Source organism: Mastigoproctus giganteus, chromosome 1 (genome assembly GCF_048544385.1).
Source record: "Mastigoproctus giganteus isolate SK-2022 chromosome 1, ASM4854438v1, whole genome shotgun sequence".
NCBI lineage: Eukaryota > Metazoa > Arthropoda > Arachnida > Uropygi > Thelyphonidae > Mastigoproctus > Mastigoproctus giganteus.
Window position 1 is genome coordinate 26,800,319 of NC_143575.1, and position 19,643 is coordinate 26,819,961.

A 19,643-nucleotide genomic window follows, 5' to 3' on the forward strand; every position below is an offset into this window, starting at 1 on the left:
ATTACCTAATTACCGTCTTCCCCACAAGCAGCGGAAAAGATCTGATTCGAATTCCATCACTGATGCGAGGAATTTTATGGACCTTTTCACAGTCACTGAGTTAGTTGAAGGCAAAGTTAGTCTGTTTGTCCTCCCAGAAACTGGTTTTGTTTTGTTTTGTTTTTGTCCAGTAAAATAGCAAATTAGCCACATACCCCATTGTACATTCTACCCAATTCGGCAAAAATTGCTGATGCACCTAAAACATTACAAGCATCTTCCAGTTTAAATCTGATTGGCACATTATTTTCCTTTCTTTGAAATATTTATCGGTATGTCTGTTAATATCTGATTGATTCAGAGGACAGAATCTATGGGGGTGAAGAGCTACTTCCAAGTTGAAGCAGGCTGAGACAAAGCGTTCTGGGATTACTCTACTCGAAATGTTATTAATGAGTTATATCTGCTCAACTTTATCAAATTATTAAACATTGTAACAAATTTTTTGTTCTTTCTTCATGCATTCAGCTGTATTAAGGGACCTGAACTAATTAAATGTGAATAACACTTATCTGGTGAATTTTATTCTAGATTATGTTAATTTCTGAGACAAAAATACCATACCATTCACTCTTCCGCCGTGGAAGGAAGGGGGAGGGGGATAGTCAGAGAGTTGTTAAAGATCACGAGGCTATTTTGAGCAAACTGTGGGAGACACTGAATTTTAATTACACCTCTGCATACACACAACATAATTTAATAATTAGTAACATTTCTGGATTTCACGTTTATTCCAGTAATTTGAACTAATTAGGAAAGATCTAGTTCCTAACCGTGCATGGTAGAAGACTGAATTTAGAAAATATTTCAGATATCAGATTTCTATCTGTGTAACTTTCTCAGTAATTATTTTTTGGCTTGATTATTGCAAAATGAAAAGAAATCAGTAAAAACAAAGTTTTACTTCTAAAAATACTCTCAAAAGAATAAATAGTATCAGTGGCAAATAATGGAAGAAAGCATGCTTACTGAGCATCAGACAAGAAAAAAAAACCTTCCCACCTCACCTGTTCATCCCTTCCAAGTTTTAGTTCTTACTTGAATTTATTCAAATTACCCACTTCCAACAATCAACCATCCTCAAGCTGAAGGCAACCATCCTTCCTCAATTTGAATTTATTCTTCTCATCTCAATCAGATCACCTCACAGGTGCCTAGTCTTCAAACACTGCAATTTGCAAAACTGAAGCCTTTATTGGTAAGACTATCCTGTTATTCCCCTCGCCTAATTTTTTTAGATATTGTTTTATTTGCTTGCCTCGGTTACTGTCATCCACAAGCATGCCAACTTTTGGATCCTCTGCAAACTTAGACATTAAGTCTGACATATCTTTATCATTTCATCATAAATAAATGCAAAAAGCATTGGGCTCAGCACTGAACTGTGGGGAACTTCACTAATAATAGTAGTCCACGGATAACAGTCATTTCAAATTATACAGCTTTTAATCTGCAGTGGTAACTTGTCTTTAATGCCAATGCTCTGATTTGTACAGCAGTCATATGTACAACAGCATCAAAAGCTTTCCTGAAATTCATGTATATAATATCAAATTATATAATTAATATAATTCAAATTATATAATTAATATAATTTTTTGCACTCAGTTCCTTTCATAATCCATCACATCACATCACATTATCCATTCTAATTGGCCAGACAAGATCTGCCCATAACAAATTCATGCTGCATAAAGAAGTCATTCAGGACCATCTAGACAGGAATGCAGTATAGCTGCATTTGTGTTTAGATGGTCGTGAATTACTTTTTTAACCAGTAACTCCATTATTTTATCTGGAACAGAAGTTAAGATAACAGGTCTTTAGGATACTTGAGGATACATATGCACATCTCCGGTTCATAGTAATCTTCCCTGAATGGTGCCCTCAAAGTCACTTTCATTTTTTTTCCAGAAAATATTCCAAGTTTTAAGCACCTGATTGTATGCAATGTCTGTTTTGCATACACTAGTCCAGCGATCACTGCTCATTTCAGCTTCAACTCACAATGCTGTCAGGTATGGAAGATAGCATCTCCATGTGTTTTCCCAATTCCTACTTAAGATTAAGCTTTTCTACTTTGACTATTTTGACTCCTCTGTCAAACATATTACTTTACTCAAAAAAAAAAATAATAATAAATAAATCACGTTGCCGTTACATTCTAAACAAACTCCTCAACTTTTTCTTTACAGAAAATTCTCAAAAAAGGCAAAAATGTAAATTCTGCCTCCCTTCCCACTTAGCAGTATAGTGCTTTTGCCACTGATCTTAAGAGACCAGTGATAAAACTATAAATTCTCTCCCCACCAGGCCAAAGTTCCACATGACTTTTAAAAACCATATCAAACCAGTTATTTGATCACCTTAATTCCTTAGGCCTCCCTCATTATGGCAGACCTGGTGATATGGTTGTTTTATCACTCAGACAAGAATACATGCTTGATTCTATTTAAATTATAGTATTCTGAATGATCAACACCAAATGATTCTAGCTATTTCTTACACCATTTAAGTTGTTCATGTATTTTAGAATGTTCACTAAAACAAACGGCCATGAGTCAGTAACTTGTGTTTGTAAATTGCACCAAAGCAATTGTTCTTTGGCTAATATGGTGGAAGTGGAAAAACAACCAAAATCATCTAGAGAATAACAGCTGGCCCACTATGTGAAAAGAACAAAGCTTAAAAAATTTGTTTTGAATAATTGTAAGAATTCTTCAACTTTGGCCAGCAACAAAATCAAGCTCATGCATGTCTTATATGAATGTATAAAAGACAAGAAATCAACAATGTTACACATGAAGGTGAAATCATTTAGATCCCCCTGTATTCTAATATAACTGGCTCAAATTCATTCCACCAACACTTTACACACTAGAGGCCAACTTTTTTCTAGTATTTTTTAAAATTATTTTTTCATGTTAACTCCAAGTTCAATTATCTTTTCCTACTTCCAATTGGGTTTTATAGTAGTTATCATATAATTTTGTTCTTGGAATCAGAAGTTCCAAAATTAAATAAAGTTAAAATCAAATGTAATCTAAAGTGTACACTAGTTAACCACGTTATAGTTGCACAGCCATGTTGTTCATTACAACACGGCAGTTTGGCAATTTATGCAATAGCTTTTACTAGTTGCAAAACTACTATAACAAGATCTGTTACCACAGGAAGACCTGGATGATGTTAAAGAGCTGAAAGGAACAGTTAAAGGCCTCACTTTAGGAAGGATGTAATATATTAAATTAAACTTTATATTAAACTTTATATTAAAATATAAAATTTTAATATTACATATTAAAATTTTATAGCTTAAATAAATTCAAGGAGGAACTGGACAAACTTTTAGATGGAATGGTTATGTGAATTTTTTTTTTTTGTCTGCTACATAAGCTCATACGCTTGCTTTCTTGCATCATATGCCTCTATTATCAGATCACCTTGCAGGTGTCTTGTCCCCAGATGCTGCAATTTGTAGAACTTAAGCCTTTCCTGGTAACAGTAACCCCTTGTTCCATTCACTAATCTCGTTGCCCTTCTTTGTGTTTGTTCTAGCAGCTCTAAACCTTTCCTAAAATGAGGCCTCCAGACTTGTATGCAGTACTTAAGGTGTGGCCTGACCATTGCCTTATACAAGGGGATAATCACCTCCTTATTCCTGCTAGCAAAATACCTGTATATCATCGACAAGATGGCATGAGCTGCTCTGCTAGAACTGCTCAGAAAACTTCATATCTGACTGCACAATTATCCCCAGGTGTTTTTCATTCTCCACTACCCTGAGTCTAGTACTGAACAGTTGGTATGTTAGTCTGGGGTTACTTCTGCCCATATGCAGTACTTTGCACTTGTCAATGTTAGTTGCCACCTCTTAGCCCAACTGCTCAACATCTCCAAATCATGTTGCAATAACATACCATCCTTACTGTCAACCATTCTAACCTTTATATAGTCTGCAAACTTGGATATTAAGCCTGATATACCTTCTTCAATATCATTGATAAATACAGAAAACAACAATGGACCCAACACAGATGCCTGGTGAACACCACTAATAATATTAGTCCACAAAAAGCAGTATCCACTGATTACCACTTTGTATTGTCCCACTCAACCATCCCTTTATCCACAGCAGCAACTTGCCCTTAATGCCATACTGCTCCAACTTGTATAGTAGTCTTCTACATGCAACAGTATCAAAAACTTTCCTAAAATCCAAGTATATGGATATCAAAATTATTTTTTGCAGCCAGTTCGTGTGACCACATCATAGTATCCTATCAAATTTGTCAAACAAGGCTTCCCCTTAACAAACCCATGCCACGTGTGACTATAATTGCAGCCTTGTGAAGATGATTCTGCAGTGCTTCTTTAACCAGTGACTCGATTATTTTCCCCGGAACAGAAGTTAAAATAACACGTCTAATTACTCGTGTCATCTTTCAATCTGCCCTTGTAAATAGGGGATACATTTGTACATCTCCCGTCCATGAGTACCTCCTCTGAGTCTAAGGATTCCCTCATAATTATGGCTAAGGACCTGCTTACTTCCTTTTTTGCTTCCTTTAATATAACTGGATAGATCCCATCCACCTCAGATTCCTTTATGTTTAACTTCAAAAATTTCTCCTCCACTTTGCTCTGTTATTACAAAATCATTTATTTCCCTAAGAGTTAAACTTCAGAGTTAAACCAGAGGGAGTAATGATCTTGATCTGATTATCAGCAGTGATTATTCATGCATTAAGAATTTGCAGATAAAGGAACTACTAGGTGACAGTGATCACAGTGTACTGATGTGGGATCTATTTATTTTTTTTTATGAAATCCCCAAACACGAAAGGTATCAAAACCTATAGTGCTTAGTACAGTGCATGGGTTGAAGGAGAAGTATGGCAGGAGGGGGGTTTGCTGGAAACTTTGCTCTAGAAACTAAACATGGATTTAAACATGTAACTACCATCAAGGGTAAAGGGAAGGATTTTTGTTTTCGTAAAGGTGACTACAGTGGTCCCAGACAGTTTTTAAATTCTATACAGTGGGATTAACTGATGATGTTACCAATGGTGAATTTTAAATGGGAAGCTTTCAGGGATTTAATCTTGGAGGCTACTAGGCTTTTCATACCAACAAAGAAATACTGTTCAATGTTTAGGCCTAAATGGATATCAGATGAATTAATGAGGCTCATGGCAGAGATGAAAAATGCATGGGACGCATTTAAATTATCAGGCAACACAGAAGCCTATGGCAGATATAAGCTAGTCTATAATTAAGTCACAAAGGAGGTTAGGCAGGCAAAGGCAGATTACGAGAAATCTTTTGCAAAGGATGCAAAGAAAAACAGCAAAGAGTTCTTTACTTATGTAGGCTCTAGAAGGAAGGGGATGAATCAGATTTTGAGGAGTACACAGTGTACTCCCCAAATTCCAATTCTGCATTCCTTATATCTGTGTGACACCACATCTGATATCCCAACAATATCTGCCTTTGATGTCTTGATCAGCAACACAAATTCATCAAATTTATTTACTATACTCTTAGCATTGGTTTACATGCAAGTATACATGCACCTATAGTTACCCTAGCACAGTCCATGCATTTACTTGTTCCATGATGACTCTCAGCAGTCCTTAATCCCCAGCACCTCACTTTCCAGACTACTGCTCATTCTAATAGATGCAGTGCAAGAATCACTTTCACCTCTGTCTGCGGCTACTGTTAATATTTTATTCTGTGAATCCCCCAAGCTATCAGTTTTCTTAACACTGCCTCGATAGCATCAGCAAATGTTCCTGCACCCTTTTATTTAAGTGTATCCCATACCTGTAGAAACAATCTCTCCTGTTAAAAAGCACAGTGTACTTGTGAGAAAAATCCAACCCTAGGAGCCTTGCACTATCTCTCCAGTGCTGAATTGACGAGCATCTCAAATTCATAAAATTTATTTACTATACTCCTAAGCATTGGTGTATACATGCACCTATTCTTACGGTTACTTACCCTGAAACAGCCCGTGTATTTACTTATTTCATGATACACATAAAATATTTGTACAATATACTGGGTATTTATATACTGTATTATCTAACAGATTATCTGATATTTTCTTTTGTTTCCCAACCAGAAGTTTTTTTTTGTCATATTTAATTTTTGACATTTATGAAAAAATACTATGATTATCCTCTTCGTTTTCATAAATACGATCCCAAAATTTTAGCTGCTTGAAATGCTTTAATAGTTGGAATTTTGAGTTCTACATTTTCTTCAGTGTCTTATTTGCTTCAATCTCCATGTTTCTCACCCATCTGATTCTTCACTTCACCAGGAATGTCATTCTCAACCATAAAAAAAAAAAAAAAAAAGGTACTTATTTAAACCCATGAGATTTGTTTTGCAAATCCATTCTAATGAATGGCAAGTCTTCCTCATTAGTATTAGTTTCAACAGTATCAGTTGTAGGAGTTTCTGTACCTATCTTACATGATGAAATGCATTTCGGATGGTATTCTCAGATACTATGTTCCACATCTTTTTGTATTACACCCAGTTATCCACTTTTAGCTATTTCACATGTAAAATGTTCCTCTGCATTCAATGCAGCAGCAGCAACACTTTTCCTATGTAGTGTTAATTGTGAAAACTTAGCCATTGCAATAGCACAGAATACTGGGTTCATAGCTTATGCACTGCCATTAGGGTGTTGCAATCATGCATGGCACATGACATCATCTAAGAGAGCTTGCTAGAGATGGATGATGCAATAATGATGCTATTACAAAATATATATAATATATAGCCAAATTTCACCACCTCTATATATATATTGCTGGTTAGTTTGTTGGGAAGTTTGACATAAGTGAGGCATGCAATTTTGTAATGATGTAAATGAAGTAAAATGTTACAATTTATATTTAGATTTTTCTTAAATGACTCAATTGTAACATTATAGATGAGTTTTTATCATTTCTGATGTCACTTTAACTGAGTTTGACCAATATATATCTTATGTTTTAACTAGCATATAGTCATCCCCCGATTTGCGTGGGGGTTATGTTCCAGGAAAACATCGCAGTCCAAATCTGTGCAATGCGAAACATATTTTACATGACATAATGTGGATTCTGTACCTGTACACAAAAAAAAAAAAAAGTTTAAAAAAAAATTTTTTTTTTAAAGTTAAAAAAAAAAATTTTTTTAAAAAGTTAAAAAAAGTCTTCATTCGTAAGGAAAAAATGAGAAACATTTTAATTCTAGATTTTTAATCTAAATTGATTGTTTCTTCGTCACTGTTTTCCTGTGATAAACTAGCAACATTATCCGGCACTTTTTGAAAAAAATTAGTTAAAATTGTTTGCTTAGAAGCATACTTTTTCTCTATAAATTTCTTCATAAGGAACTAAAGCTAATGATAGAGTTGTGCAAAAATTTAAACTCCTCTCCAAATTACGATCTATATTTGCAAGTCTTAAAAACTCTGCTAGTTTCTTCGCAGTCACATTTTTGTGTGCATCTTCTTTATTTTTATCACTTTTGTTATCTTCTTTTCCATGTTGCAAAAAAATATTGTCCACTGATAATTGTTCTCTATGAGATTCAAGGACTTCAGTGATATCTGCTGGTTCCAGTTCTTCAAATCTCTCTCCGCTAATCATTTTTCCAATTCTCACAATCTCAACTATCTCTGGAATTTCGACCATGGCTTCTTTAGTGCAGCTTTGTGGCCACAGCTTTTTCCACATCGCATTCATTGTTGAGCTCTTAACTTCACCCCATGCGAATTCAATATTTACAGCATCAAGAATGTTATAATTCTGCCGATAATCTCGAATTGAAAGACTGTATATTCCATCAATAGCCTTTACCAATTGTAAAAAAAATCTTGGGTAGTAAAGTTTAAAGGAAGCTATAATACCTTGGTCCATTGGCTGAATTAACGAACTTTTATTCGCTGGAAGAAAGGTAACTTTCACATTTGGGTGCAGATTAGACAAATGTGCAGGATGACTGGGCCACTGTCGAGAATGAGCAAGATTCTGAATGCTACGCTCTTCTTCTTCTTTGGGCAATATCTTTTGGTTTCGACACAAAAGCAATTTAAAAACTAATCTGCGAAGATTTTATCTGTCATCCAGGATTTTTTGCTCGAATTCCAATGAATTGGTAAGGAGCTTTTTAATATTCCTTTAAAAGGATGAGGATTTTCTGATGTATAAATTAGAAGTGGTTTACACTTAAAGTCACCCTCTCACTGCCACATAACAAAAGTGTTAACCTATCTTTTGCAGCTTTGAAACCTGGGGCAGTTTTCTCTTCTTTTGAAATGAATGTTCGGCTTGGCATATGCTTACAAAATAAGCCAGTCTCATCAACGCTTGACTTGCCCGATAGCCCTCAGTAACAATAACATCCTTTAAAGTTTTTGGATGCAAAGAAGTAGCTTCCGTATTTGAACTGGCTGATTCGCCCATTAATTTTAGATTGTGAAGACTGTTTTTTAAAATTTTCAAACCAACCCTTACTGGTCTGAAAGACATCTGCATCAAATGGACTGGCTTCTTCTTCTTGTAAGCGATTAAAAATTTGCAGAGCTTTGGTGCAAATAATATCTGAAATAAGAAGATTCTTTTTTGATTAAGATCTTCTATCCAGAAAAAGTAATTTTTCAGTTTTCTCTATTATAGGATTTCTCACTTTTGTAGTGCATTTTGCAACCAATGATGTGGAACAGATAATTGAACTTTTAATTTTCTCAGCATTTTCCATAATTTGTCGAATGCTAGATTCATTTATGCTGTATTTCTTGGCCAATGTCACAAACCTTTTCACCATTTTGTAACTCCTTAATGATTTTTAATTTTTCCTCTAAATTAAATATTTTTTTTTGTTGTAGCTTAGTTAATTAAACACACTTTATACACACAAGAAATATTAAATCAGAAAAAAACAATGGTTACTGATTAAAACACTTTACATTACATAAACCAGAAAAAGATTTAGCTGTCTGAACAGCTAAAGTAGGATAACTGATGAAGGGGGTCCTGAATGAGGAAGTTGTTTCAAAAATAACCGGACAAACACACCACCATTTATTGCTATGTTTGGATATAAGAATCAGTTTTGAATGCTTTTGTGATTTTTTCTGAAGCACATTGGGCTTTTCTATTAGTGCAATCTAATTATAAACGGGTAGTAAACTCAATCTTATTGCATTTTCAATAATACCGACAGCTGGAATTCTGTGGGATTTTACGTTATTATGGAGAAATGTGTTTCTCTTTCAATGAAATCTTTAATCATGTAAAAACAAAGTAAATTTTCAAAATCTGCTCTTCATTCCTATTTTTGAAGCTTCGTAAACAAAAATCGCACAGGTAGCGAAACTCGCTGCACAATCTAAAATTTTAGTGGTAAATATCTGACTGCACAAATCGAGCGATGACTGTATTTGTATCTTTATTTTTATTACCAGGCAATGTTATTTGTATTTGAAGCAATACAACAGTTACCTTGATTTTTCACAACCACACATAAAAACAATAATGAATGTTTTATAGAACATTTTGAATGAAAAAAAAAAAATCTCCATATGTGAAATGAAAGAAATTTACGTTGTTGTAGGTGCCTGTCACTTTATACATTTGAAGAAAACAACACTTAGAGAAAATAAATGGAAACTTAGGTAAGCTGAAGAATATTTTTTTTTTCAAGCCAGAGAGAGTCCTTGTATAAAGAGAGAATGTATGGAGAAAAAAAAAACTAAAATAAGAGCATATGATCTACTAACAATCATATTCTTGGTGTATGTTCTCTATGTTAACTATGAGCAGAGTTAGCCAATGAATGGCAGCTTTAGGCAATAAATTTGAGAGATGCTTATTTTAAAAAAACAACACAAATCTGACTAAAATCTGGAAAAGTAAATTTTCTGTAAAATGAAAAGAAATGATTTCTGGAAATTGAGGAAAAACCAGAAAATTTATCAGGAATGCATTAGTAATGTGTAAAATGTTTTCTTTTGTAATTCCCTTTTATATGTGGTTTATGATATAGTGACCAAATAAAGATGGATGGATATTATCTGAAAACTGACAAAAAAATTTTAATCTTTCAAATTCACTGTCACTAATACTCAGCAAAACTCATTCTAAATGTTTATATAAAAGAAACAATAAAAATATGACTTAACAGCATGATCACATGTACAAATTCTTCAGCTAATTCAGACAAACAAAATGAATGATACACAAGCAAGAAACTGTTAACGTGTATTCAGTATGACTAAACAGTGATATGGACTTAAAACCATAAAAGAAATAATTTAATGACATTCAAAAATTCTACAATTTCTTTCAAGATGTCTCATAATCTGTACAACTTAAAACAGGCTTTAAATAACAACACTGCTACTGAACACTTATCAATAGCTGTCCAAGCTCATGTCCAATACTGTGAAAAATTTTGTTAAAAAATAGGAAATAAAACGAGATCAATCTTAGTCTTAATTTAGAATGTGCCATTTCTTAAAACCATACATATAAGAAAAAAGGTCATTTATTAAATATCTGGATATATATAAATGGAGTCACCTGAGAAATACTACACTGACAACTTCAACAAAAACATGTTGACAGTGTAAAATATATTCACATCAGACAAGCGCTGAAGATAATTTGAGTTATATAATAACTTTAATCTGTGATAAGATCACAATTGGATTATTTGTGAGCATATTTCTTAATTTAAGAAAAATTTTTCAAGCAATACTAAGGCAATAATTGATTACTTTTGAACATAAACATGTATACCACATTTTAGTAGTAACACAATATTTAATTTGTAAATAATTAAATTCTCCACAAACATGAGTATGGCTATTTTTTTTTACTAAAATACTCTATACAATTGTAAAATTCACTCTGTATAAATTGAATAAAGAATGCTCCAACTCAAACAGAAGTGTTTTGTATGTGAAATATTTGTCACGTCAGATGTAACAATTCCAATTCATTTAACAACTCTTGCTCCTTCTTTATTTTCTCAAGCTAGAATAAAAAAAAACAAGGTTTGGGGTTTACCACAGAGTGAAATTAGGGATCTATATTTAAGCAAATACTTTGTAACATTACAACTAATGATCATCATATGTAATCAAGTTTTTTTAAATCAAAAGAATCACAAAAATTACTGACAGCATCCCCAGATATTGATTATACTCGACAGAAATACAGTATTTTAGGAAAAAACATACTGGGTATTAAGAGAAAAGGCAACAATAGATTAGGGATCAGGTTTTAATCATGCAGTTTCATAGTTCCTATAATTTGACCTTTGTGGACTATGCTGGATTCTCATGTTACACCTTTAACTGGTTCCTGAGGATAAAGCATTAAGCATAAAGAATGGTCAATAAGGTCATTATAAAAATGGCATGCATGGAGATATGACCTCAACTTAACAGTTTTCTTATAAATGCTCCTGATATAATGGGTTTACCAAACAGGTTTAAAAAGAGAATGCTTCCTTGGGCATTGAAAGTGAAACATACTTAAGAAATACAGGTGTTGTGTGTGAATATGCAGTCACAAATGCAGATTCACACTCAGCAGTGGAAAAACGAAATTACTGAGTTTGTTACAATATCACTAACTCATTATACAAAATACCACCAACATAAGGAAGTGCATCCAGGTTGACATGGGTGGACAGTGCACGGTTGAGTCAGTTTGGTGTGACAAACACTGGGAAAGGGAAAATGAGAGTTGGAGTGTATTATAGGCCTAATGACTCTGATGAGTAACAAACAATTCTGCAGAGAAACAGAGTGGGCCAGTAATTCAGAATGTCTTGTAATGGAGGATTTTAACTTTCCAGATATTGACTGAAACTTGTGGGTTGATCACTTGCAAGTTAGCAAGACTTTTGTGGATTTATTGGAGGATTGTTTTCTACAGCAACATGTTTGAGGGGCAACCAGAGGGAGTAATACTCTTGATCTGATTATCAGCAGTGATTATTCATGCATTAAGAATTTGAAGATTAAGGAACCACTAGGTGACAGTGATCACAGTGTACTGATGTGGGATTTACTTAAAGATGTAACTACCATCAAGGGCAAAGGGAAGGGTTTTTGTTTTTGTAAAGGCGACTACAGTAGTCTCAGATAGTTTTTAAATTCTACACAGTGGTATCAACTGATGATGTTAAAAACAGCAAATTCTAAATGGGAAGCCTTCAAGGAATTAATCTTGGAAGCTACCAGGCTTTTCATACCAACTAAGAAACATGATTTAGACCTAAATGGATGTCAGATGAACTAGTGAGGTTCATGGCAGAGAAGAAAAATGCATGGGATGCATATAAATTATCAATCAGATTGGTCCAATTGACATCAATGGTCTGACTTTTGATGATCCTGGTCAGATAGCTGACAAACTGAATGAGTACTCTGCAGCTACATTCACACATGAGGAATTCTGTAAGGAAGGGGAGGACAGAAATTTACTAAACTAACAGGGAGCTAAATGATTTTGTAATAACAGAGAGTAAAATGGAGGAGAAATTGTTGAAGTTAAACATAAAAAAGGCACTTTGGTTGGATGGAATTTATCCAGTTATATTGAAGAAGGCAGTGAAGGAACTAAGCAAACCTTTAGCCATAATTTTGGGGGCATCCTTAGATTTGGGGAGGTCCTCATGAACTGGAGATTTGCAAATGTATCCCCAATTCACAAAGGGAGATGCAAATAATTATAGACCTGTTAGTTTTAACTTCTGTTCCGGGGGAAATAATGGAGTCACTGGTTAAAGAAGTAAGGCAGGATCACCTAGACAAAACTGCAGTAATATTTCAGACACAGCATGGGTTTGTTAAGGAGAAGTCTTGTCTGACCAATTTGATTGGATACTACAATGTGGTCACAAAACAAGTGGATGCAAAATATAATTTTGATATCATATACTTGGATTTTAGGAAATCTTTTGATACTGTTGCACATGGAAGACTGCTGTATAAATTAGAGTGGTATGACATTAAGGGCAAATTGCTGCAATGAATAAAGGCATGGTTGAATGGGAGACGGCAGAGAGTGGTAATAAATGGACACTGCTCTATATGGACTAATGTTATTAGTGGAGTTCCCCAGGGTTCAGTGCTGGGTCCATTGTTGTTTTGTGTATTTATCAATGATATTGATGAAGAAGGTATATCAATCTTAATGTCCAAGTTTGCAGATGATACAAAGGTTGGCAAGGTTGTTAATGACAGTAAAGACAGTATGCTATTGCAACAGGATCTAGAAAGTTAGGCAGATGGGCTGAGAAGTGGCACATTGACAAATGCAAAGTACTGCATATGGGTAGCAGTAACCCAAGAGAAATGTGCCAACTGTGTGGTACTACACTCAGGGAGGGGGAGAATAAAAAAGACCTGGGGGTAATTGTGCAGTCAGATATGAAGTTCTCTGAGCAGTGCAGATGGTCTGCCAGAGCAGATCATGGATTTTGTCAATGATATATAGGAATTTTGCCAGCAGAGATAAGGAGGTGATTATCCTTTTGTATAAGGCACTAGCTGTCAGGCCACACCTTGAGTACTGTGAACAGGTCTGGAGGCCTCAGTTTAGGAAGGATGTAGAGTTGCTAGAACAAGTACAGAGAAGGGCAACAAAATTGGTGAGAGGAACAAAGGGTGCATTTACCAAGAGTGGCTTAAGTTCTGCAAGTTGCAGGATCTGGAGACTAGGCACCTGCGAGGTGAACTGATTGAGGTGTATAAGGCCTTGAATGATTTGAGCAGGCTCGATGCTGATGGGATACTTCTGCTTGCTCAGATTAAGAACCTGAGGGGGCATAGATTCAAATCAAGGAAAGACAGTTGTAGAATAGATGTGCTGAAGTTTGCCTTTAGCCAGCGGGTAGTTTATTGCTGGAACAGGTTTTCATCTGCTGCTGTTGTAGAAGTTTATAGCTTAAATAAATTTATGGCTGAACTAAACAAACATTTGGAGTGACCGGATGTGTGAAATGGGAAGGTTTTTTTGTTTTATTTTTGGCTGATGCTGTATAAACTTGCTTTCTTGATTGTATGCATCAACTAATGCTAATATCAATCAGTCTAACAATATATGAAAAGCAGGTCAAAACCATATTTCACAGGTCAGTGCCCCCCCCCCCCCATAAAATACTCTTTAGGTTGTAATACCCCCAAGTTCTTCTATCTGGTGAAAACATTGTAAACAATTTTATATATAACTTCCATTTTATCAGAGGACAGTTTTTATGGGCACAACATCAGGATCATTGCACCTGTTACTGTGAATTAATTTTTCAAAGGTTTGTAGGTATATAGGTAGGCAGGTAGAGTTCTTGCTCACTTGTTATGGATTTGCACTGAGTCAACTAATGGCACAAGACAGGGCTGATCCCAAAGTTCATGAAGCCTAGGTGCAAGAATTATTGTTGTTGTTGAATATTACATCAGTTAGAACTAGGTTGCACTGTCCTATCCCCCCTCCCTTCACATAGTGACTCTTCCATGGACACAAGCTCAAGCAATGAGGAAGAACTGGTATATAATTTTTTTAAATGGTGTGTATTCTATGGTGGTTACAGTTTGCCTATTTTGGTGGATTGAAAACCAGATTTTCCAAGAATGAAAAAATCTATTCAATATTCACACAAGACTAACCAATTCAACCACATTGTGTAAAAAAAAAGCTCATAGGAGTTTCTTCTGTTAAGACAGGAGCTGAATCAACAAGGGAAATCTGCAGGAAGTAGATTGGTGTATAGGTTCCACACCTATCTATTGGAAATAGATAGGCAGGTAACCTTTACTAAGGTAATATAGTATGCATATACTCTGCATATAGTATGAACATTGACAACTGCTCCTGATGTTTCAGAACCTCTTGTACAAGTCTCTGACAAACTGGGCATAGTTTGTCAAATACAACTAGCTTTTTGAAATTTGTTATCAAAATGTAACCACCCTGATTGATATTTAACTCTAGAATGGATAACTTTCCACTGCTATTGAGAAGCATCCTACCACCATCCCATACTTGTATTCACCCAACCCTTTTGGTAAAAATGTAACAAAAATATTTTTTCACATAAAACCAACAAATGGAACTACTCCAAACTCCATTAGAAATGATGATTCTTACTACCACTAAGCTATGAATACCACTATGAATAGCAAGGCAAAAATGACTCATTTAAAGGAAATGAGGGAAACACTTCAGAATAAACTTTACATTGTGGAATATATTGAAGATATATAAGAAGTGTTATTTGCTGCAGTGAAGCACAGTGCAGTGTTCTTTTTACTTTTTATTTCTAGCAATCTTTTTGGGCAAAAGGAAATCTGATAATGAGTGTAAGTTCACTGTTTTATCTTGTTCTGAGTTTTTAATTCATTTTCATATGTGGGAACTTCCCCTAGGCTATCCTTGGTTTGTGGAGACTATTTGAGAGACCATTCCACTATATTAATGCAATTATGTGGTACCATGAACATGTACTGTATGTATGCAATACCATTTATACTTCTGCTGGTGGGTTGGGTGTTTTAGAATTTTTCAACAAGGATACTAAAAACAAAGTCTCAGTATAAGATGTTTGAAAATTGCATGTATTTTACAGGTGGTTTACACATTTCACACAATGGAAAAAAAAAAAGTCTCCATAGGGGAAACCATGCTAATCTCACTTGAGACTAACTTGACTACAGTGAAGAAAAAAGCTTAAGTATTCTGTCCTAATGGTAAGTATTTCTTAACAAATAATCTGCTTTATTACACATGAAGCTGGACTTATCCCAAACTATACAACAGAGCAGCAAAATGCTGTTCACTGTGGTGGCTCAGTTGACATGATACTTCACTGTCTGCCACTCATTTGGAGAAGTCTGGCTTCGATTCTTTGAAGACTGGAGTGGAGGACTTTCTGAAGTTCTCTTCAATCAGGGCTGTAGTTAGCTGATCTCAGGAAGAGGGATTAGGGTTTTCCTCACGAATTATTCTGGGTTTTTAGCTACACAAAATGCAAATTAGCCCATAAACACACAATGGTACACACAAACAGATATGAGTGATATAATTAATAGAATGTATTAAATGCTCCAGTGCCATTAAAATAATTTAAAAATTAGTTTACACTACCTACAAGGATTGTGCTTTTGTAGAAAATCATCAAAAAAGTGAGATGCTTATTTTTTTATTTTCTTTAACAGCAATCTCGATCATGGGTTTAATTGTTTTAGAATAAACAATGAGATAGTTAAGGCCATGAAACTTACACGTATATACATATATTAACAGCTTCATCCTATGTGTGTCTCCAGGCAAAGGAATATTGTATCTATACCCATGCATTTTATTGTCAGTTTGCAGGATGGAAACCCATAAGGAAGAATTGACACTGCTATGTGCCAGCTGTGAGGGAATGCCCAACGAAGTTCGGTAAAACCTTTAGAATGCTAATTGTGGATGATTAACTATAATTGTGGTTAGCTACAATTGAAATTTTGTTCAGATGTTTAGTAGCAATAACACTACTAAACATCTGAGCATAAGCACATGGGTATATTCACTATTTTCTCCATATGGATAAAGAGTTGCCATTCTTTAAATAAAATTACACACTAACAAAGATGGGTAAGCTAAGTTAACATATTTGCTAGGAGAATGCAAATTTGCCTCAAAATGAACCGTGTTGTGCCTTAAAGCAAATATGCATCCACCCAATTGTAGTCCTGTAAAAGGAAAGGCACACGAAATGAACAAGTGATCAATACTGGTACAATGCCTGTAACCACAGGCTATTTGCATTATGGCTGGGATTTTGTTTAGTGTCAATTGCATTTTCTAGAGAGAGCTATAAAAAGTTGTATACTTGGTTCACAGTTTCATATGTTCTTTGCTTTATTGATGTTATTTTATCTAGTTTAGTATTTTCCACAAGAAAAGGTAAAAAATTTTTGAAGATTATGCTCAATTTTAATTTTTTAGTTTGTGAGAAGTGTCCAGAGAAGCCAGTGTTTTGTTTCATCTGCTTTGTAGTTTATCATAAACAGCTACAACATAAAGAGCTGGTTACGTTCCCCAGAAATGTCGCGAATACCGAAAACACGAATACTGAGTTATGACTCCCATAGTAATAAAGGGGTTCCGTTCCAAAGTATGAAATATATAAGAAAAACTAGTCTAAAATTTTGTCTATGTATGTATTGTATGTACCTTCATAATATGACTATGTACATAGACAGTACATAGTGAAATGCAAGCATATGGCATCGAAATGAAAATAAGAAACAATTTAATATTAAATGTAATATTTATTAGAAATTTCAAACAAATCTTTCAAACCAGCGCCTTTGCTAGCAAAAAAAAACTTATCCCGCCAGTGCTATCACCAGTTTCGCTAAAGTGTTGATAAAGGAGTTTTGCTTTTTCACGAATGATGAGTGAACTTAATGGAATTTTATTTTGAGTTCAGTCTTCTATCCACAGATTTAAAGCCTTTTCCATTTTTTCTAATTTAACATCACGAGTTACAGAGCAAATTTTTTAAGCAATTAGCGCATTTTCACGGACACTACGGCAGATTTTTTTTTCCGATTCTTGATTGATCGTACCGTTGACTCAATGATTTTATAATGTTTTGCCACTGAGGAGACACTTTCACCATTAGAAATTTTATCTAATAACTCAATTTTATTCGCTAATGTCATCACCTTTGATCTTTTCACATTTCCCTTGTTATTCATAGCCATATTTTTGTACAGGTTAGAAAGAACTTGTCCACAATAAAGTCACTTTCTTCCATTAACAACACACTCGTAAAAGTCTGTTTTACATTGCAAAATGGTAGATTTATCACTTCTGTAAGCATATCAATTTATAAATTGATAAATTTATTCAATTTATAAGCATATAAATTAAAAGCAAACGATGAAACCTTCCATGACAAGCGCATAGCACATACTGAACAAGGATTAGCGAGAAACATCCACGCTCGTGATTTTGTCACCCTCTCCCCCCACCCACTGAGAGCTGTTTTGACTGGGAAAGATAATTTTAGCCAGGCCCATGTTTTTTTTATGACGGAAAATATTCATGGCGCTTTAAAATTTGCATTTTTTTAGGTTTCATTTTATATTAAATCAGCGATCGCGAATAGCGGGGGTTTACTGTATTCTATGATCTACCCGAGGCTGTCCCCAGGGCTCCATCCTGGGGCCAGCTGTCTGGAATATGATACTTGACGACTGGCTCCTGAGGGACTACCCACACACTACTTAGCTTTCTTATGCCGATGACATGGTTATCATCATCATCGAGGGCCCCACCCGCGCCACCATAGAAACCCAGGCTACAGTTGTTCTCTCTGCTCTGTCCGTATGGACCATGGAAAATAAACTCTCAGTCTCCACTGATGATCCTGAACTCTTTAATTTGAACTTTACCTATTCTCTTCTTCCTACCCACAGTCCTTCTCCAGGACTCCCACAACTGCACCTAGCATTCTTCCTTCTCCTTTTCGCCTGGGAGGATGCCTACGCTCTGTCATCCTCGCTATCTTGCCTGTCTTCCACTTTCCTGTCTCTTCTCTGCTCTTTACTTGGCCTTCCCCACTCTCGCTCCTGCAGGAGTGTGGACGACCCGGCAGAGGTCTTTTACTCCCTGGTCCGGCTCTTCGTGCCAGTGGATGGATGCTGGGAGGCTCCTTCCTGGTGATCACACCTCCCAGTAACGAAGAGGCCAGTCAAACAACACACTACTCACACATAACCCACACTGACTGGCTTTGCTATGTTAACAGAGTATTTAACGTGGATTTGTAGGAAACCACGGGAACCGCGTAACAATAACACTATGTATTCTATGATCTCTGCTTATTTTTCTAGATGAAAAATCTGAGTTTCCACAAGGTAAAAACCATACAACCCATGTCGGTGGCAAAGGGTTGCATGGTTTCTGCCCTGCACAATTCAGCCATGGTGTAAAAAAAGAAAAAAAAGTCCACAAAACGCAAACCATTTTGCCAGGATTTGAGTCCAAGTCTTTAAGACAAAAACTATAACTAATCATTACTTTGCTGAATGCATGTTACTGAACATGCATTCAAAGTTCATTTCCTCTGCTGGAGATGGAAATATGTGGCACTTTCTTTTGTGTTGGCAAAGACACTGATTCCTAAATATACTTATATCTAGAAAAAAATGTTATAAATTACACTAAAGGCACGCAGAAAGGACATTTGTAAATATAAGAATTAGTGAACATGTTAAGCATCTAAAATCTACAATATAGTTTTCAGTAGTTAACTATTTATCCACTAGTACTTATTTCTGAGGAGTTGGTTCCCTGATGTATTAATAGAAAGTCTATTCTGCAAAGAGATGAAAATATGCTATGAAATTTCCTGTTTAGCTTTTGTGTATCTTTCACAACTGCAGTTAGAGAAAGTGAAATGGTACTCAGAGTAAACTGCTATAGAATAAAAGATGCAAGAACAGGTTTTAGAAATCTGTTCGTTTTTTTTTTTTTTTTTCTTTACAAATTTGTCTGTTATAAGAGCAAAGTAAGAAAATT

The 19,643-nt window shown here is 35.1% G+C and overlaps 1 protein-coding gene across 1 annotated transcript in view; it reads right to left on the reverse strand.

Annotated features, from left to right (window-relative positions):
• Positions 1-10,920: 10,920 nt before the first annotated feature.
• Positions 10,921-19,643, reverse strand: part of eIF2A (eukaryotic translation initiation factor 2A) — a 197,525-nt gene continuing 188,802 nt past the window's right edge. Inside the window, exon 18 of the mRNA XM_090372166.1 lies at positions 10,921-11,087. Within this exon, the coding sequence (XP_090228292.1) occupies positions 11,025-11,087 (63 nt within the window). The 3' untranslated portion in view covers positions 10,921-11,024. The remainder of the gene's footprint in view (positions 11,088-19,643) is intronic.